Source organism: Helianthus annuus, chromosome 17 (assembly GCF_002127325.2).
Source record: "Helianthus annuus cultivar XRQ/B chromosome 17, HanXRQr2.0-SUNRISE, whole genome shotgun sequence".
Taxonomy (NCBI): domain Eukaryota; kingdom Viridiplantae; phylum Streptophyta; class Magnoliopsida; order Asterales; family Asteraceae; genus Helianthus; species Helianthus annuus.
The window spans coordinates 673,264-694,224 of record NC_035449.2 but is presented as its reverse complement, the minus strand read 5'-3'; the positions used below and the strand labels follow the sequence as shown (position 1 = coordinate 694,224).

Here is a 20,961-nt window from a genome sequence, read left to right as displayed (position 1 = left end):
ATGGTGGTGGCGGTTTAAATCCGAAAAAATAGCTTGTGACGAAGGGTAGTTTGGGTAATTCACCATAACTCAAGGGTGTGGACAGACGTACCAGTTAAAGTTTCGGTTGCAGGGCCATGGAAAAGCATTTACAGCATTCGGCAGCCATTACTTGAGGCCAATATTGACCTTGGGGCTGCTTTCTCAGATGTGGTGGGTAACGGATCTAACATATGTTTTTGGTTGGACTGTTGGTTCGAGTCGGTACCTTTTTTCATTAGATTCCCGGATTTATTCAAAGAGGAAGTGGTCAAAGAATGCTTGGTTGAGGATCGGTTACAGTTGAACAGCGCTGGGCCTCATTTTAATTGGGTCTGGATTCGGCCAGACCTTGGACCGGTGGCTGCAGTTCAGCTGCAACAGTTGCAGCTCTTGACCGGCTGTTGGGTTGGATCTGGGAAGAAGGACTGTTGGAAATGGAACTATGATAACAATGGCATCTTCACAGTAGCCGGCATTAAAGGGATTCTCAGCTCCGCAAACCGAACGGTTCCAAATAATGTTTTTCTTTGGAGTAATTGGGTCCCGAAGAAAGTCGGCTTGGTGGCTTGGAGGGCAGAGATGGAGAGACTTCCGACTAGGCGAGCACTGGCAAACCGGAACATTCCGGTACCCAACCAAATGTACGTGTTATGCAGCGATTACGTGGAGTCATGTGAACACGTTTTTGTCTCGTGTCATTACGCACAAATGTTATGGCAAAACTTGGCGATGTGGTGCGGGTTACCTCCTATCATTGCGTTTGGGATTAATGATCTGCTTACACTACAAGATTCAGCTTCGGGCTCGAGGAGGAAGCGGAAAGTGGTTCATGCTATTATATTGGTGACTTTTTGGAGTATTTGGAAGATGCGGAACGAAACTGTTTTTAAACAAGGTGTACCAAATGTTACGAGAACTCTTGATGAAATTAAATCAATGGCGTACTTATGGGTTAAAAGTCGATCAAAAGTGGTGGATCTAACATGGAAAAATTGGAGTCGGTTTAATTTGGATGCTTTGCATTGATGTAAATGTATAGATTCTCGGTGTTGTAGTGTTTGGTGTTAAACGTTGTAATTTTCTGGTGTGTAGCTCCTTGCTACCTTAATAAAATTTTCTGTCGGCCGTTCAAAAAAAAAAAAAAAAACTATGCCATACAAATTGTGATTTTTCCTACTTAATATATGTATTTAACCTGCGTGCTTACCAACTTTTCATAGTTGACCTTTATTTTGCGCATTTGACTGGAAATAATGCTTAAGGGTGCTTTACATGATTGCTGATCACTTAAGATGCTATCGGACTTAGAATAATTTTAATTGGGAATTGTTTTGTTTATTTGAACTATTTTCACTTCGTTGTAATGAATAATTCAAGTTATTTAATGAATATTTAAAATTTAGTTTCCATGTGGTTTTGAACAGTCTACCAAGTGATGCCCCTATGTTTCTGCGAGGGTTTACAGATTCCATCTGGTTCCCGCGCATCAAGAGGCACGATCCGACGGCGGTCGAGGAGTTGACGTTGGACATAGCCTCGAGCAGCGTGAGTTTCTTTGCGGTTAAAAAAATTAGAGTAAATTGCTAAATTCGTCCATGAGGTTTAGTCAAATTTGCTACATCCATCCAAAATTTTTTTTCTCATCTGAACCATTGAGGTTTCAAAATACTTGCTAGATCCATCCATTTTACAAACATTGTCAAAAAAATTGAAGTTAACTAATGGGTACTTTTGTCATTCTATATACATGTATTATTTACAATTTTCTTTTAATTTTTATTTAACTTTAACATAAAAATATAAATGTTTATGTATTAACCAACTAATTTATAAAAATATTTTGACATTCAAATGGAAGATCATATAATATGCATGCTTCCCTTTATCTAGAATGAGAGGGGGTGGGTGGTTTTTATAAAAAATAACATTTATCTTTTTATGTTAAAGTTAAATAGAAATTAAAAGAAAATTGTAAATAATACATGTATATAAAATGACAAAAGTACCCATTAGTTAACTTTAATTTTTGACAGTGTTTGTAAAATGGATGAATCTAGCAAGTATTTTAAAACCTCAGTGGTTCAGGGGAGAAAAAAAAAGTTTTTTGGATGGATGTAGCAAATTTGATTAAACCTCAGGGACGAATTTAGCAATTTACTCAAAAAATTATATGATAAGTTTGCATGTATTGTAAATGTGACGTGTTATAAAAAAAATAGGAGTTGTGAAGGTTGGTATCAAAGAATATACATTGAATAAAGAGATTTGAGAAATTTAAATGTTAAGTATTGCAATTTTACTTAAACTACAGACTCACCAACTAAGGATAAATATCATTAGTACATTGAATAAAGAGATTTGAGAAATTTAAATGTTAAGTATTAGAAGTTTTCTTAAACTATAGACTCACCAACTTGGGATAAATGTTTTTAGTACGTGTTTCAGAGTGAGTCATAGTAAGTAGTGATAGGACAACTACAAGCTAGTTTAGTAATTGTTTTTTATACATTTTAAAGTGAAATAAAATTACGTAAATGGTTTGAAGTCACCATGTGTGTGATGTGTAAAACCAAAAAGCCATGCGTTTGAGTTTCACAAACGAGATTATTTGAAGTCATGATAAATATGAATTAACACATGAAAAAAAGTGACTATAACATTATTACATACAACAATTTTGGTAGCTTAGCTACAGTAAACATTTTGTATTTTAGTATCTAATTTTCATTTACACCACCTTAATCTTTATTAAGGTCACTTAACTTTAAAAAAGTTATATTTTACTTTTTTTTCTTTAATAAAGTTGTCATTTTGAGTTTTTAACGAACTTTTTATTACGTGATTTTTTATGGGTTTCGTTTTTTATATCAACGCTCCACGTGAGTTAAATATATCTACGTTTGATGTAAATTTGCGTAACGTTGTTTTTTAACCGAACAGTTGTTATGAACCCTTTTTTAAACCGTTTGTTTTTAAGCCGCTCGACGCTCATCTCTACATCCTTGTGACGCGGTTTTTTTATCTACGTTTAAACGGACCCGCTGTAATGTTCAGGTGTCATGTATATCTTTATATACGTCTCTTGATGTAAATTTTATTTGAATAACTTGGCTTTTTTTACAATGAGGTAACTTTTCCGTGACTACCATATACCGTCGTGACATGGTTTTTTATTGTTACCTTCGTGATCTGGTTTTTTATCTACGTTTTGAACCCGTCACAGGTGGGATTAATTGTTTTTTTTATATATATATTAAACAGATACTTATTTATTATTATAAATAAAGTGTATTTAGTTACAAATTTATGAATATTGGGTTTGGAAATTTGTAGTGTATTGAGAGATGTGTAGGTGCATGGGTTACATGTGTCAAGAGCATGCATCAACCAGTCTACACTACTCACATGACCATCTCTACTTTTCCATTATAAATCCAGATCTACACAGCAAGCCAAGCATAATAAATCATATATCAATGGAGAAAATCAGCATCTTTCTCATCCTTCTCCTCATCTTGGTTCCATGTAAGTTGTTTATTTCTATATATATATATATATGATCTGATGATGCATGCATGGTAAGTATATATATGTGCAGTTAAAGAGGCGGAGGGGAGGAACTGTGAGTCACAGAGCCATAAGTTCGAAGGCAGGTGCATGAGCAACCATAACTGCGGTCTCGTTTGCAGAAACGAAGGCTTTACCAGTGGCGTTTGTCGTGGTGCTCGTGGACGATGCTTTTGCACCAAAACTTGTTAATTACTTCTTACTTCACTTCACTTCACTTCAATCTAATAACTAGTGGAGTGGAGTGGATCCACGCTCGATCGCTGGATGTTATGTTATCACTAGTTAGTTGTTTGTAAAATAAATTTGATTGATTCCTATGGACTTGTTTTTCTTTTATTTAATATTTCTTCAATCCCAAACTAGTTTATTCAAATATATATTATTCGTGACGTGACGTGACCTTTCTTTTATAGAAACCAATCTACATGGAAATCCGAAGGCCAGTTTACAAACTAAAATCAAGAAATTCTCCACACCCAAACCAAAGGATTTATCTTAATTTATGCACACAAAAACAAATTCGGAAAATTTGATCACTAGCAGAACCGAGTGTAAATGTCAAATTGAAACTCAAAAATGACAACTCTTTATCTTTTTGAATTGATTAAAAAAAAAAAAAAAACTTGTGTAATTTGCTGCAACTGACATTTATACGAATAGAAACATAACGGGACCAAGTCAAGAATTTTGTTTTTTTTTGAGTTTCAATATGTAACGTAGAACGTCCTCGTTTTGATTAATGGTTGAAGATTTTGTGGGTGGAAACCAGAAGATGTGAATTTCAGAACAACTATCACGTACATTTTTAGCCCCTTTTAGTTGAAACAACGACTCCAGACTCTCTTATTTTTAGATCAGCTTCACATTTGGGTCTTCAATCTCCAAAAATAAAAGATTTTCTATGTTTTGCATCTTCATCGATATCTTCGTCTTTATCTCTAAAATTTAGATTTTTATGAATAAGTGATTGAGTGAAATATAGATAAAGTAGGAGAATGACATGTTTAAACAAAAGTTAAACATAAAAATGATGTATAGTTAAATTCATGATATGGAGATGGAGATTCTAGTATGAATACTCTAGAGTATAAATTTTAGAATCATAATTGATTCTAGACTATAAATTATCAATTAAACATGATTCTGAAAAGGCTTATGACAAGAAGTTCGTGCTGGAGGTTACGGGGCAAATGGATTTCCCTAGTTTATGGTGTAAATGGGTTAAAGGTGTTTTAGCTTCGGCTAGATCCTCGGTTTTAGTTAACAGGTACTTTTGAGTTTAGTTGTTACAAAGGTGTTAGACAAGAAGACCCGTTATCTCCGTTTCTGTTCCTTGTGGTTATGGAAACCCTTTCCAACATTTTTAGTAAAGCGGGGATCGAAGGCCTTTTCAATGGAATTCAAACTCCTAATAATGGCCCGAAGATCACTCATCTTTTTTATGCTGAAGATGCTTTCTTGATGGGGGAATGAGACAAGGGTAATGTGAAGAATGTGGTTAGATGTCTGAGGATTTTTTTTTTTTTTTTTTTATCATTGTTCAGGTTTAAAAATTAATTTGCATAAATCTAACTTATACAGGTTGGGTGTGGAACATGGTGAAATAAATGATATGGCTAAGGTATTGGGGTGTAATACCGATAATATCCCGCTTATGTATCTAGGTATTATGGTGGGGGCTAACATGAATAGAGTTAATAATTGGACCCCGATCATAGAAGTTTTTGACAAAATATTATCAAACTGGAAAGCTAAAACTATTTCGATCGTGGGGAGGCTTACTCTAATTAATTCAGTATTGGAAAGCCTTCCTATCTATTACTTCTCATTATATAAAGTCCCGGTTGGAATCACTAAAATTTTGGAAGCTAAAATGAGGAAATTCCTTTGGACGGGATCTAATGGTAATATCAAAATGAATTGGGTGGCGTGGGACTGGGTCACGTGGCCTAAGGTTAAAGGGGGGTTGGGTATCAACAGGCTCAAGGAGGTTAATGAGGCCCTGCTGTTTAAATGGGGATGGAGGTACAGGGTTGAAAATCAAAATCTTTGGAGGAAGGTGGTGGAAGCGTGTCATAGTAAAAGCAATAATAGGAGCATTCTGCCGACTAACGGTAGTATCGCGGGGTGTTGGAATAATATCGTTAAGGTGATTTCAAATATTAAATTAAACGGTAAGGGTTTCAATCGCTTGATAATGGGGAAGATAGGGAATGGGGGAGACTCGATTTTGGATAGATACTTGGGTGGGCGATCGTCTTTTTTTGGAAAGATGGCCACACCTGTTTGGATTAGAACTGTTTAAATCTTGCAGGGTATCTGACAAAAGGGTTGGGAGTAGCGGTAGTGGTGGCATGGTGTGGTACCGGTCAAGATTGCCTGAGTCAGACGTGGAGCTCAAGGAATGGCAGGAGTGTCAAGAGGTGCTGAATGGGGTGATGCTTTCAAATAATAAGGATGCTTGGTTCTGGAACGACGGAAGCAAGGAAGGTTTTTCGGTGAAGACCATTAAAAAGACGTTAATTACTAAGAGGGGTAACTGTCATCTCCCGAATTTGATTGGTGTAAGTGGGTGCCGCTCAAATGTAATATTGTGGCGTGGAGGGGTAATTTGGATAGGCTTGCTACAAAAGTTAATCTAAGAAGAAGGAATGTGGATCTGACATCGGTTATGTGCCCTTTTGTGGGGACTTTGAGGAAACGGTAGAGCATCTCTTTACTGCGTGTGCTATGGCGAATCGAGTTTGGTCGGAGTTCGATATATGGTGCAGAATCACACCGCTACATATTTTTTATTTTAAGGATATTTTGGAAATACACAAGTTCTCTCAAGCTAGTAAGAAAGAAAAGAAGATCATTCAAGGCTTAGTGATTATATCGTGTTGGTGCATCTGGAAAGGAAGGAACGATATGGTGTTCAATCAGATTAGTCGCAACCCGAAGGATATTATAGCGGATATAAAATCAAGAGGTTTTGCCTGGGTTAAAAACAGAACATCATGTAAATATATTAGTTGGGTAGAGTGGTGTAAATACCCTATGTATATGTTTTAATTTGTTGCCCTTTGCCCGTTTGGGTCGGGGGTTGTGTGGTGTATTGGCATTTTGCTCATTTGGGTCGGAGGTGTTTGTTTTAATGAAGTTTTCTTTTAAAAAAATCAATTAACCATGATTAATACATTTTTTGGATGCAATAAATATTCAAAATAAATGTATTAAAGTATTAGTGTCTAAAATATGACATGATGTTGACCCGTTAAACAACCCATTCATTTTTCTATATCAGTTCCGCCCATGCCCTACACTTAATATCCTAGCTACAATAAAGGAATCTAATGAAAATAAACAACAAGACACTTTAAAACTTGAAAGAACAATTTAGTGATCTTTCAAACTTTTGAGTGCATCCTGGCAGCATTTCGTCTTGCACAGCATCCCACGAAATAGACCATCGACTGCAATCAGACAAGATGGAAGTCATGGTATGCTCTATAATGTAACAAATTCAAGATCCTTTGAACGAAAATTCAATCTTGCCACTACCACATAATAGCTCAGAGTGACTTACCAAGATCACAAACAAAATCACGTTAAAGATAGCAACCACACGCCATTCGGTTTTTATGTGTTGTGCCACTCCAGCTCTAAACGCAATACAATACAATACAATCTTAGGTGACAAATTAAAGAAGCATATAGCATAGAATGTTAATGTGGTTGAGAAATGATGCTTTACTTGCACGAATCACAGTTATAGCACTTGATCAATTTCGAGTTCTTGTAAAGTTTGCAGTCCTTGTTAGAGCTCACTGGATGAAAGCTCAAATCATAGTAAGATGCATTAACAGCAGGATAACCACACCTAATACACACTTGAAACTTTAAGTCAAGAAACATGGCAAATAGTAAATTACCACATCTAGCTAACAAAAGGGAATAAAAAAGTTTTAAGAAGCCTACTCAGAGGGTGGTCTGCAACAACCAGCTTCAATGGGACTTAATTCTGCCAATTTGTATTGTTTGAGAGTCTGCAGTAACCACACCATAGTAACCTTTTAATTAAACTAAACATGCCATATTCACATTTTAATTGCAAATGAAACACGTACTCTGTATCTTTTTGGCAGGCTATTGCAAACCTCGGTTTTCACAAAACAACTTTGAAGGTGTTTCCAGTTACGGGTGTTGTTTAACTGATAATTGAAACAAGAAACAAACTTGGATGGTTATTATATGAGCTCGACAGCTTTTTAACTTACGTTTAAGGGAAATGCGCTTACTTTTTTTATAAACCAAGAGCCATAATCCTGGAGCTGATACTCCTTGTATCTAATCATAGAAACAGATTAATGAATAGCACGCTTTATTCTTTGTATTAGTTCAAACTTAAAACGGTATATGAAGAGCAAAATGCAAGAACATACAGATTTGTCGCTTTGATCTTACCTCAAACCTGCAACATCGTGGCCAGAAGCATTATTTGTTACAATAAACCTAATAATAATATACGTTAGTATCATTTCCATCCTGAAATCATCATGTATATAGAGTCTATGAATCAACCAAGTACACTTACACCAAGACTGTAAATACAAGAATCCCCATCAAAACCAAGCATAGCATGATCAAATACTGCAATTAAGTTAAAAAAATCACGAAAGGACCGGAAGACAGTAACAAAATCGTAATCTTAGAACTTTAGTACATGAATATACCATCCATAACAGTATAGAGTTGTTCTTTAGTGCCCCGAGAAACCCGATGACTGATCTGGAAAATGCAAACACAAAGCTTGAGAGCATGTATGAACCAAAAGTCTGTTTATTTCCGTAAATTCCTAAGAGTAAATACAACTTAATGTCTTAAAATCTTTATTGGTTGTATTAAGTTTATCTTCTTCAACTTTGAGATTAAACAAAATATGAAACTAACTAGTTTTTCAATGGAATGATGATGGGACAACTTACATTAGAAAGATTATCGAGCCAAGGCCCATAACCGGCAGCGTGAGGGACTTGTGACATCCGTCGTGATGACTGCTCATCCACACCCCATATCCTATGACCACCACAGCTACTAGCTAAAATTGTAAAAAAGGAACAGTAAAATGTGAAGTTAAGACACAAAAAAGTTGTTCCAAAACTCTAACTAACAACATCCCATGTATACTAGTTTTGGAGCAGACGAAGTGTGTGCCAAAATCACAAGGGTTCATCTGGAACTGGTGCTGTCAAGAACTCAACAAACACATCTGGTTCTTGCTTAAACACTGATAAAACTCCAAAAACCTGTACTATAACACTGAATAATATCCATCGAGAAGTTGAGCATACTCAGACCCGCATAGGGTTGTCATCGAGCCGAGCCGACCCAAGCTTTGCTCTTGCTTGAGCTCGAACTTTAACGAGCCAGCTCAGCTCGTTTATTTTTTCAAGCTGAAAAGTTGAGCTTGAGCTTGGCTCGTAAAAACTTCCAGCCCAATCGAGCCGGCTGGCTCTTAAACTATTTTTTATATTTTTTACAGATATTGATAGCATAAAAGACAAAAATAAAAACTTTAACACACATTTCTAAAATATATATACACACACTCCACAGAGCCGAGGCTCTGGCTCGAGCTCGGCTCGATTACAAAACAATCCGGCTTGGGTCGGCTTGAAAACAAAACGAGTTTTTTTTTTTTTTTTTTTTTTTTTGAGCGAGCCCCTAGAGAACCAACACCTCAGAGACAAACAACATCTATTGAAGCATTTCAACAAACACCCAAGATGCATTGAAGCCAATACACAAGAAAAAGACCACCAAAAATAGGTGTTTATGAAGAATGAAATGAGTGAAGGATTAGGGGGACATACCATTGAGAAGAAATTAACCCATCTGATGACAAATGTGCTTGTTCCTGTAGTAGTCATATTCCCCCGCAACCCAAAAGAGCAAATTCTTCGGTTTTGACCTAATAATAATTAACAAGGACGTCAGATCAGATGGAGAGAGCTAGTGAGTGACTTGGGGTTGAAGCAAAAGGAAGGAGGCGGTAAAGCAACAATAATAATTGGACAAAGATGAAGGCAAGCTACTGTTATTGTTGATGCTGAGCTTTGCTCATGGTCATGGAGGGAGTGTGGAACCCACAAAATCCAGTCACATAATTTTAAAAAAGAAGATGAACTCCAACCAAGATTCAGTCAAGAGTCGTTACTGGAACTATCAAAACTTTATTATTAAAGTTTACTTTTATAAAAGAGTATGTTGAATATTTTATTCTATTTTTTTAGAGTTAAATGTTATTTTAGTACATGTGGTTCGTGCTATTTTGTCAGTTTAGTTTAAAAGTTTTATTTTCTGTTTGTGGGTTCAAAAAGGTTTCATTGTTGTTACTTTAGTTCACTTGGTTAACTTCATCTATTTTTTCTATTAAGGAGAAGGGCAATTCGGTTATTTTATATGGCCGAATTGCCCTTATAGTTAACAAAATTACATATAAAATGACCAAATTGCCACTCTCGTTAACATAAAAATGAATGAAGTTAACCCAATGGACTAAAATGTCAACGGTGAAACTTTTTTCGACCCACATGCGAAAAATGAAACATTTGGACTAAACTAGTAAAATGACCCAAATAACAGGGACTAAAATGACATTTAACTCTTTTTTTATTTAGTATTTTTGTATTTGTATGTATGTATTGGATTTGCTCATTAATACTCGCAAACATTCACGAGTGCTATACTGTTTTATATGAAAACATTAAATGACGAGTGACCATCTTTCACTGCAATCTTAATTCATAGCTAATATTTTTTTAGGGTAACCAAATTCTGCTGTATCATCTTAACGCTTAACCTTTTGAGAGAGAAACCATTTTATACATGAGGACTATTCACTTTTTATACCAAGTTTTTTCGTTAAATTTTATGGTTTTATCTTTTTTGATTAATTTTTAAGTAATTTCATCAACTTATCAGAATTCGTGACCAGTACGTTTTTTTTTGTTGAGAGAGACACCATATTATATACGAGGATTATTCACTTTGTATACCAAGTTTTCTCGTTAAATTTTATTTTTTAGATAATTAATTTGTAAGTAATTTCACCAACTTATCAGAATTCCTTAAGCTTTAAATTAATTTATTTTATTAAATAGAAGGTGAGAAAAAGACTAAGAAAAGAGTATACACTTATTGTGAAGGGTTGAAAAAAGACAAGTAAAAGAATATTATTTAGTTTGGTAAATGTATACAAAAATAAAATGAAGGAAAAATTACAAGCTTTGTCTTTTATCTTTGTACCACTTTTCAGACGGTGTCATTTTTAACGAATTTTGCCAGGTGGTGTCCTTTACTAGGTATTTTGTTGCAAGTTTAGTCCTTTACACCCAACCCAGTTAAAAAACCCTGTTAATTGTTGACATGCGGTGTCCTTTACTAGGTATTTTGTTGCAAGTTTAGTCTTTTACCTAGGTATTTTGTTGCAAGTTTAGTCCTTTACACCCAACAATTAACAGGGTTTTTTAACTGGGTTGGGTGTAAAGGACTAAATTTGCAACAAAATACCTAGTAAAGGACACCGCCTGTCAACATTCGTTAAAAAGGACACCGACTGAAAAGTGGTATAAAGATAAAGGACAAAACTTGTAATTTTTCCTAAAATGAATTTAATGTGAACCTTTATATTCATCATTTACCACAACAAATGGAGTCGCATATTGTTGGAACCATCCGCGAAGGAGACAACCTAGTGAAGGATATGGAGGAGTGGATTACTTAGGTACTTCTTTCTGGAAAGAGATCGATCGAGGAACAAAGAGAACACGAGATGGAAATGGAATGATGTTTGTGAAGATGATGTTTTTAAACTATGGTTGTTAGATTGATAATGTGGCATTGGAGATGCTCTAAATTAAGGGGCTGTTTGGCTGAGCTTTTCAAAACAACTTATTTGTTTTTCTGAAAAGCAAATAAGTCAATAAGCTCTTTTGAAAAGCTTTAAAATGGAGCTTTTCAAAACAGCTTATTAACTTATTTGCTTTTCAGAAAGCAAATAAGCTCTTTTGAAAAGCTCAGCCAAACAGCCCCTAAGCCTTCCATGATTGCCTGCCTGCCTGTCTATAGTTTATTAATTTATACCCTTTCTTTGATAAGGGTAAATCTAATTCTAGGGGTGTTAATTAAACCAACCAAGCCACGTATGATTTACAATCTGAAAACAAGGTTCAACCGCCAGTTTACTTTTTGGAACCATCACGTAAGTCAAATTTAATTTGCCGAGTTTATCCTTTTTATTTATGTACATTGCTCAATGATTTTTGTAACAGCCTAAAATTTCAAAAGATATTCAATGGTGAATAATAGCAATACGCAAGAGCAATTTGTTAGGCCTCCTTTAAAATTGTATCGATCTAATAATTAAGTAGGCAAAATTGAACATGTATAATTACTATGTAACTTATTTACCAAGTCAGCTAATATAGTATAGTTGTTAGCAATTGCAGTGTGCAGTTAGAGTATAATGATAAGTAACTGCATTGTGTAATCAACATAACAATATAAAAAGGGGGTTTCCAAAATGAATTTACCCAAGAGATCAATTTGGTTATAAACATACATACATACATACATACCTGAATGCAGCTTGGTTTTTTTTTACTTAATCCATATCTGTACATATATACTTTATGTAGTAATTTCAATTTCTGACTTTTTAACCAAACAATAAGACAAACAAATTTGACAAATAACTTAAAAAGGAGTCAGTCGAGTTGGTCCATGATGTTACTACTCTTTAGAAGATGCCTCTTCGGGTGGTTCAGGATTCTTTTTGGTCGAGGCTGATTTTGAGAAGTCAGCATAATTACCCTTCTCTTTGAATAATTGGGCAAAGTGTGGCTTGCAGAATAAATTTCCATCCAAAGCCGCATAGTTTGATGGTGTAAGTTTGCAACCTCCTTGAGCACATCTGAAGCATTGGCTATGGTAAAATTCTCCCTCCACGGTTACCTACAAATCCATCATATCAAAATGCTACAATTTACTTACACAACACAACATGGACTCATTATACATATTCTGAAAAAAAAAAAATAAATAAAATAAAAAAAACCTTTTCCAGTGGATACACGGTTTTGTTACATTTTGCACATTTTTCCTGGGTGCCAGAGAACATGGAAGATAGTTTACTAGCAAGTTTGCTAGGGCTCCTTCCCTGTTAAGAAGAGATGCTTCAAATTTTAGTATTTATACAACTATACATATGCAAGCGCCTTCATGTTAAACCAGTTTTTGAGTAAAGAATCACATAAACACTTGTTGGGAAGAGAAATATAGACGGATATGTAGTTACTTAATCACTTTATTTATCACAACAAGGCAATTATTATTGTGTTTATACGATCCTCATAATTATCTACTCAAAAATGATATGTATTGAAGTATTGAATGGCTTGCTTTACATACATGTGTATTTGCATGTGTAAACTGAAAAAGCCATGTGGGAAAGTAATTTTACATACCATTTCATTTGTTCTGTTCGTCGCTGATAATCATAAAAACTTTAAGTCAGTAAAAGATACAAACGACAATAATATACAAATATAGGGACACGTTCTTTTCATAACCAAAAGTATGTTGAGAACCACCATAACCATATAAAAACACAACTAAAAGCACTTGTATGTAGTTTATTGATGATTTAATTAGAGTGAGATTGGGAGTTTTGTGACCACATTATGTATCATATTTTAAGCAAAAGGTATAAATGCGTTATACGCTTCTTGTAGTACTCAAGTATTCTTGATTTCAAATTGAACGTGTCTCTATATATATAATGGACTACATGATTTTAACAATAATAACTTTGTAGAAAGCATAAGGGAAGCTCACATGGCGTTCTAGAGACACCTCCAAGCTCTTTGAACTTTTGATCGAAGTGAGGTTTGCAATAGAGTGATCCATCCAATTGGAAGTAGCTACTCATCTAACACAAACATTATATACAAGCGTCAACTTCTAGTCCTTAAAGATTTTTATTTTTTATAACGCTAAAGGAGAAAAACAAAACCGATGTTATATATGGGTTTAATTTTTTTGACATTAATCAAACCGGTAACTCATGTGTTATGTTTATATTACAGTTTGACAAATAACTTATCATATTTGTGATTTTTTGAAAGAATTAAACAAACATACAATATAGATATAACACATGGACAATCCATGTGTTATGTTGATCTCAATGCTTTTAAAGACCAAAAGAGATAAAATTTTGGACACAAATCAATTGATTAAATAAAACATAGAATTATAAATTTTGAAAAATACAAGAAGGTATACATACAGCAAGTTTTCCGTTGCATTTGACGCATCTAAAACATGTGTTATGATACGGGATCCCATCGGCAGAAATCATTTCAACGAAATGAACAGTTTTATCACACGCCCTGCATTTCTGTATTGTCCCACTAAATGACATTTCTTATCACGCGTCCAAAAACAACCCAAAACGAAAAGAAAGAAACAACCTAAAAATGGTTTAAATGGGTTTTTTTCCTCTCAAGAAAACTGTTTTAAAGATTAACAATATGAAATCGTATTATTGACTGGCCAATATTGTTTTAGCATCAAGGGTGGAGCTATATGCATGCTTTTGGTGAACTGTGAATCAAGAATTTTAAGAATAAATAGGAAATAATACACAAAAGCCCTTGTGATTTGTAATTGATTAAAAAAATCATCATTTATATATATTAGTCTATAACCTTACCATGAAAATCATTATCGGAAACCTTATAAGACCCCACAAATACTTCAAACGGTACCCACCTCATGAAGAGTAATTAGATTTCTGTTGAGAGTGGCTCTGTCCATTTAACCACTAAAAATAATATGGTCTTTGAGGATGCGACAATCTAAAATGATACTAATCAACAACAATCAAAACATTAAAACAATATAAGATAAACATTTACGATAACATTTACAATCTTTCAAATCAAAATACAATAAAGGCAAATTACAATTTTCATCGCTATTGCGGCGACGAACCTGGTGGTCGTGGTGGATGTGCAACATTTAGTCGTGGAGGGATGATCACGCCAGCATTAGTCATCAACACTACCATCCCCCTCGACCTGTACCAACCTCTCCTCATACCCTATTGGAGCCACCAGACGTGATCTCACACTCCGTCACTCGTAAGGTTGATCACACACATCAACCACATGAGGTGCCGCATTCGCCCCCTCACCCCCACCCCCACCCCATCACCCCCTCGCCCTCACCCTCATGCTCCTCACCTGTTCGTTAGCAATCCCCATCGCCATCCCTCGGCCAACGAGATCCAGTAGATGTGATAACGACATCTCCCTAGCCTTGTCTGGGCCCATGTGTGAAAAAGCCAAATGGATGACGTAGCCCCCGCAGGTAACATGGCCTGTAGTCCTGTAGAATGCGTACTGGGTAAAGGCTAACAACAAACTTGTATGCCAAGCCCCCTCACCCGGTGTCCTGAAAACTAACCAAAAACTCTAAAGTGACCTCCTATACGACTCATATACGGTATTAGAATAAACTAACAAAAGACAAAATACAAATTAAAAAAAAACTATACGAGCCGTATTATACGACTCCAATGGTTCTTTGTCTCAGTTTCCTTTCAAAAATTCTACGCTCGTTACGCAATTCGATACGATAACTAACTAGTTACGAACATAAGTTACATTATCACAAATCGTATTCTACTAACGTGCCATAGAAACGCACCTAATGTGATAAAAAACTGATGAAACATGACAAACGATCCAAAAAGGCTAGACGCGCCGAGGAAAAACCCGATAGAATAACGGTGAAAAATGTGAAAAGTGAATAATCAATAAATGTCTCGTATATGCTATTTTTACGACCCAAACACTACCTATACGACCTGTATAATGCTATACGAGTTGTATAGGTTTTTTGTTATATTTTATTGGCTCGTATGAGCATTATACGACCCTTGTTTTTTCTTACATACGGGAATAAAAGGTATGAAAATGGTAAATCTTTATTAGTACCCTTGAATCATCATCATACTACTCGGTAAATCTCACCAATAGCAAAGCTAAGGTAGGGTATGAGGAGGGTAAGATGTAGGCAGTCTTACCTCTACCCCGTAGGAATAAAGAGACTGCTTCCAATGAGACCCCAACTCAATAGTAGTTTTGTATCAAGCCTTGGACATGAGGCACATAACACTCAGGGGACAAAAGCCGATTTGTGCATGTGCCCCCTTGTCTTTCGGCTATCAACGCCACCACATGATGCATGATTAGTTGTCCGCCGCTAAGCCGCTTTTAACGTTATTTTCATGAAATTAGTAAAATAACGTTAAAATTAGTGCAATTTCACTTTTTTGCCCTGCAAGAACTCACACATATATAAAATTAGTGCAATTTCACTTTTAGCCCGTTCTCACCCTTGAATAAATATATATCCTCCACCGAAAGAGGCAGGCAGGCAAACGCCCTCGGTGTGCAGGGCAGAGTAGCAAATTAGGTTTAGAGTAACTAGAATAATAAAAGTCAAGGGAAAAAAGGTAAAGCATCTGTGTGTAATGGAGATGGAGGGTGGCGAGAAGAGCAGAAGCCGGCTGTGTAGCATCTGCAACCAACGACGCCCTGCTCTCAAACGACCTAAAACCCTTCAACAAGTAATCCTTCTTCTTCTCCTTGTCTTATACAAATTGATGGAAATGGTAGAGATGACCATTCATCTAAATATCGTTTTTTTTCGTTGGTTTTATAAGATTTGCAGGGAATGCTTCTATGTGGTATTTGAGGAAGAGATTCATAGGGTTATTGTCGACAACAACCTCTTTAAGCCCGGGGAACGCATCGCCATTGGTGCTTCTGGTGGAAAAGGTCACTTCTTTAATTCAATCATATATTGCTTAAACTCGTACCATCCATATATTGGTTTAGACAAACGTCATATCAAACTCAAACAAAATGTTGGTTTTATAATTTAGCAGTAAGTAGATTTGGACTCAAGGTGAGAATGGTCATATCTATTGATATATTTTTTTTTCATTTTCTCCCTAACTTAATGTTTTCTTTACTGTGATACACCAAGATAGATAGATAGATGCAACCTTTTCTTATACAAACGTCAAGCCATAACTTCTTTCCTATTTGATTGAATCGTGCTAGATGATGGATGACCAGTGGTTACAATCTCATATAAAAGCCACTTACTGTAACCTTCAAAACTCATTCAATAATGTCATGTTTCCCTTGAAGAGTATTTTTTTCATTTTTACCTTCTTTTTGCTTCCAACCTCCGTTATTTTGTTATATAACACTTTGTAACTAGTGTCTAGTAGTTGAACAATTGATCTATGTGGTTAGTCATGTAAACGTACATAAAGGAAGGGATTATTTAATTCCTCTTTCGATTTTTATGCAGACTCTACAGTTCTTGCATATGTGATGTCGGAATTAAACCGCCGCCACAACTATGGCTTGGATCTCTTCCTCCTATCAGTTGATGAAGGGATTACAGGCTACAGGGATGACTCACTTGAAACTGTTAAAAGAAACGAGCTTCAGGTGCTTGGTTTCTTCTATTCGTAGAAAGGAAAATTTGAACTAATCAACCAAATAACACTAGTCTTAAGAAGAAGAAGAGGAGTAACAGTCTTGTTCTTGTAGAGTTTATGATTTTTATTTTTTACTTTGTAACTTTGTATTTAAATCTTTGATTTGCAGTACGGTCTGCCACTTAAAGTTGTTTCATATAAAGATCTGTATGGGTGGACAATGGATGAGATTGTGAAGATGATCGGTCTGAAGAACAATTGCACATTTTGTGGTGTTTTTCGCCGCCAGGTCAGCCATTTGTAGTTAAAAATTATTAATATATAATCTTCATGATAATTTTATCAGCTGGGCACACACGGGACATGTAACAAATTGAAATCTTTGAATGTCATTTGCATGGTAGTTGCGTTTGCTATATTTTTATTATGAATTTGGTTATTAGTGATTGAATTTATATATGAAGGCTCTTGATCGTGGTGCCGCCTTGTTAAAAGTAGACAAGTTAGCTACTGGTCATAACGCCGATGATATTGCCGAAACAGTTCTCCTGAATATTTTGCGAGGTGACATTGCTAGGTAACTGGTGTGAAAAATTGAGTTTTGTTTCTAGTTGTTTAATGTTTTATTTTAATGTGCTTATTAATCTACTTGTGGTTATGATTATAGATTAAGCAGATGCACGTCTATAATTACTGGTGAAGATGGACCAATTCCTAGATGCAAGCCATTTAAGTACACATACGAGAAGGAAATTGTTATATATCCTTTATCTTACACTCCCCTAATTTTGTTAAGTTTTTCTTTCCTTTTCGGCTTTGATGGTACATTACCTTTCATTTATTGATGGTTGTTGCAAAACCCTTAACTATTTGTTACGTATGCATACTTTAAGAAACTGGACTACTTTTCAACAGAATGTAAGTTTCTCATATACCCTTTGGTTGGTCAGTTTATCTATTACTATGATCTCAAGTTGTTTGATAATTCATCCGTCCGTTAAAGTTGCAACAATTTTTTATCTTTAAATATTTTCGTGTTACCAGCAACAACCTTTTGTAAAATATATATCATTCACTGAAACTAGTTTTATAGACAGTTGATTTGTATCTAAAATATATATTAAACAAGGCTCTGGACGTTGCAACTTCATGGAATGAGAGAGGGGAAGATGAATAAATTGAACTGAACAAACAAAAATGGAGTACACAGTTTTCTTCTATGTAAGGGTTATGTTACTTAAAATGCAGGCATATATTCACCAAATGCTTATCGTGGGTTTGCCCGAGAGTTCATAAAAGATTTGGAGAGAATAAGGTAATTTCCCAATTGTCAATGTTTTTTGCTTGACTGATAACTTTTGTAACTATCTTATCTGGTTTTTTGTTTTTGTTTTTTTGTAAAATTGCCAAAAAAAGGAAAAATTAAGTTACAATGTGTTCGAATGAACCGTTTTGGAAAAATTGTGAAACTGTAAACCTGTAAATATCTGATAGAGGTGTGAAAATGCATGGGTTGGGTAGTGGATCAAAAATGTACTTTTTTGTTCAGGTTGAAATGGGTCAAGTTGAACAAAAACACTCTCTCCCATTTTATTTATAAATGATTAGCGTGTTTGATATGAATAGATGTTATACATTAAATTTACTTTTGGGCGACTTTTAGTTTCGATCTATTAGATTCCAATTAAGCTGTTTTATTTATGCATTTTACCTCTTAGAGATAGAGCACATATTCCAACACAACCCCTTCATTAGTAATTGGGTTGAAATTGTCATTTCTTGTAACTATTTTGCCTGGCACTTGGTAAAGTGGTGTTATTTCATTTTATTTTGGCAATAACGTTGGTTTTTTTTGCGTAATTGTAATGATTTTTAGAAAGGTAAGATGTTTGACTTAAGATTGAATACAAATATACAATCATTATTTGTGTTTAATTTGAATGATTTGACAATATAGACCTCGAGCCATACTTGACATCATCAAATCAGGGGAGGATTTCAGGATCGCGACATCTACAAAGATGCCAGAGCAAGGGACTTGTCAACGCTGTGGCTATATTTCTAGCCAGGTAAGTTTGTTCATTGACTTTTACATGTAGGAGGTGGACTTAAATATGTTTTGACTATTTGGGAAATGCGCTGGTTTGGTTTGGTTGGGTTGTGTGTTATCTGAGATAGGTCAAATTAGCTACAACGGAACATTCAAATAGGATACAAGTCCCATAAAATGAATTTAAATTGAATACAACGGAAATTACTTTATTCAAAAACTAGATGAGTGATATAATAATATAGTTTATTATATTCGCATCTTACATGTTTATTAAAGAAAATACAAAATGGACAAAACTAAATGTCTGTTGGTCAACACATTGACCCAGCCCTTACAAAAAGTTACTACTTTTGAACCTAACGGGTTTTGACCCGCAACTTGCACCCCCAATATGTTTTGCCGCCTATAATCTGATTTCAGCATAAGTGGAACGTGTTTTAGTTAGTGTCGTGTTTATTGTAAACTTGCAGAAATGGTGTAAAGCATGTGTTTTGCTGGAGGGGTTAAATCGGGGTTTGCCAAAACTTGGGATTGGGAGAACTCGAGGTGTAAACAGTGAGCGTCAGAAAGACGATGGCGTGAAGAATTTACAGAGCAAAGCATGTGGAAGTCTCGACTTCTAATACAGAGACAATTGGCATGAATAATGACATGGGTTTTGCTAAGATGTTCAATAGTTTATAATCCTTCAGGTGATCCAAATGGCAGATATGTTGCAAACTGGTTATAAAAGATAGATTGTTTACTATTTATTTTGTTAAAACTAGTTATATATTAAGCATTACTAGTCTTAGTTTCCAAATTTTGTTTTTCTATTTTGTTCAATTTTTTTTAAAGTATGATACATTTCTATTTTTATACGTTTTTCTTGTATTGTATATTTTATGTATGTTTAAGACCAATACCAGTCTACCGATAATGTATACCTCCCCTTTTAGAGCACCCTTAATTTGAGATCTTATATTTTGACGGTTTTTTCCACATCATTTGTTTTTATTATTGTGGTGGTTGTTAAAGAGTTGTTTTTACACCAAAAACAAGTTATTTGTGGGTCTCGTCTACTTTTAATATATATAATATATAGAGAGAGAACGAATAGTGTAAATGAGTGCTGAAATTAAATAGGTGATGGGGAAGTGGCAATAGTTTTAAATGTTTTTAGGTTTCGTTGTTGGGTGGTTTTTTGTGTTTTTGAAAGATAAGTGTTTTTATGATATGAGAGGACCTGGGGTGGTCCGTGTTCGGCCCCCCATCACGCGTTATGGGAGATGGTCACACCGCCGCCGCCATATTGTTAACGCGTTGAAGTATCACGGCGTGGATCCGAGCACGCGTTGAACTTTGAACTTGTTTGTTGTTTTGTGAATGAGTGAATGAATGGTATCTTGTACATTGTGCATTTATAACTTGTACATTGGAATCCCATCACTAGTGATTCCACCCCTCCTACATTTCTATCACTAGTGATAGAATATTGGTTGTACACATGGCATGACTTGATTGGATAGTGGGAGTGATAGATTCTATCACTAGTGAACCACCCCTAGTCCCCTGACAGATGACTAGACATGTTTTTAGAATTCCTTATTGTAAATGGTCTTGCAATCAAAATCAAAAGTGGCTTAAAAATGCCTAAAAATGTGCCATCTCCTCCACATAAGACCATTCTCAATGGTCGGTTGCTTAAAGCATCCACAATAAGATGTTCTTTCTCGTTTTTTGCCTTAAAAAATGCCACATCATCAGG

General features: G+C 35.2%; 4 protein-coding genes and 1 long non-coding RNA gene across 5 annotated transcripts in view; 3 read left to right on the top strand and 2 right to left on the bottom strand.

The window, feature by feature from the left end:
* Positions 1–1,047, top strand: part of LOC118489214 — a 41,710-nt gene extending 40,663 nt beyond the window's left edge. Inside the window, exon 2 of the mRNA XM_035986912.1 lies at positions 86–1,047. Within this exon, the coding sequence (XP_035842805.1) occupies positions 86–1,047 (962 nt within the window). The remainder of the gene's footprint in view (positions 1–85) is intronic.
* Positions 1,048–3,419: 2,372 nt separating this feature from the next.
* LOC110922108 lies at positions 3,420–3,927 on the top strand. Its single transcript, XR_002582889.2, has 2 exons — positions 3,420–3,546; positions 3,620–3,927. It is a non-coding gene; the product is annotated as an uncharacterized LOC110922108 (long non-coding RNA).
* Positions 3,928–6,829: 2,902 nt separating this feature from the next.
* Positions 6,830–9,786, bottom strand: LOC110925515 (tetraspanin-10). The gene is made up of 12 exons (XM_022169458.2): positions 9,669–9,786; positions 9,447–9,544; positions 8,559–8,671; positions 8,307–8,361; positions 8,168–8,223; positions 8,038–8,085; positions 7,872–7,920; positions 7,701–7,784; positions 7,552–7,619; positions 7,328–7,453; positions 7,160–7,235; positions 6,830–7,046 (listed from the first exon to the last, which is right to left on the bottom strand). Exons 2-12 carry the CDS (start codon positions 9,501–9,503, stop codon positions 6,981–6,983), a joined length of 798 nt encoding a protein of 265 aa, XP_022025150.1. The 5' UTR covers positions 9,504–9,544; positions 9,669–9,786; the 3' UTR covers positions 6,830–6,980.
* A 2,431-nt stretch (positions 9,787–12,217) lies between these two features.
* On the bottom strand, positions 12,218–14,820 carry LOC110922054 (LIM domain-containing protein WLIM2b). Its single transcript, XM_022166378.2, has 5 exons — positions 13,925–14,820; positions 13,471–13,564; positions 13,101–13,123; positions 12,692–12,793; positions 12,218–12,588 (listed from the first exon to the last, which is right to left on the bottom strand). The coding sequence occupies exons 1-5, from the start codon at positions 14,057–14,059 to the stop codon at positions 12,367–12,369; spliced, it is 576 nt and encodes a 191-aa protein (XP_022022070.1). The 5' UTR covers positions 14,060–14,820; the 3' UTR covers positions 12,218–12,366.
* A 1,253-nt stretch (positions 14,821–16,073) lies between these two features.
* On the top strand, positions 16,074–20,074 carry LOC110921481 (cytoplasmic tRNA 2-thiolation protein 1). Its single transcript, XM_022165808.2, has 10 exons — positions 16,074–16,273; positions 16,370–16,484; positions 17,029–17,171; positions 17,331–17,450; positions 17,626–17,738; positions 17,829–17,921; positions 18,039–18,079; positions 18,410–18,476; positions 19,119–19,230; positions 19,685–20,074. The coding sequence occupies exons 1-10, from the start codon at positions 16,178–16,180 to the stop codon at positions 19,835–19,837; spliced, it is 1,053 nt and encodes a 350-aa protein (XP_022021500.1). The 5' UTR covers positions 16,074–16,177; the 3' UTR covers positions 19,838–20,074.
* Positions 20,075–20,961: the final 887 nt, after the last annotated feature.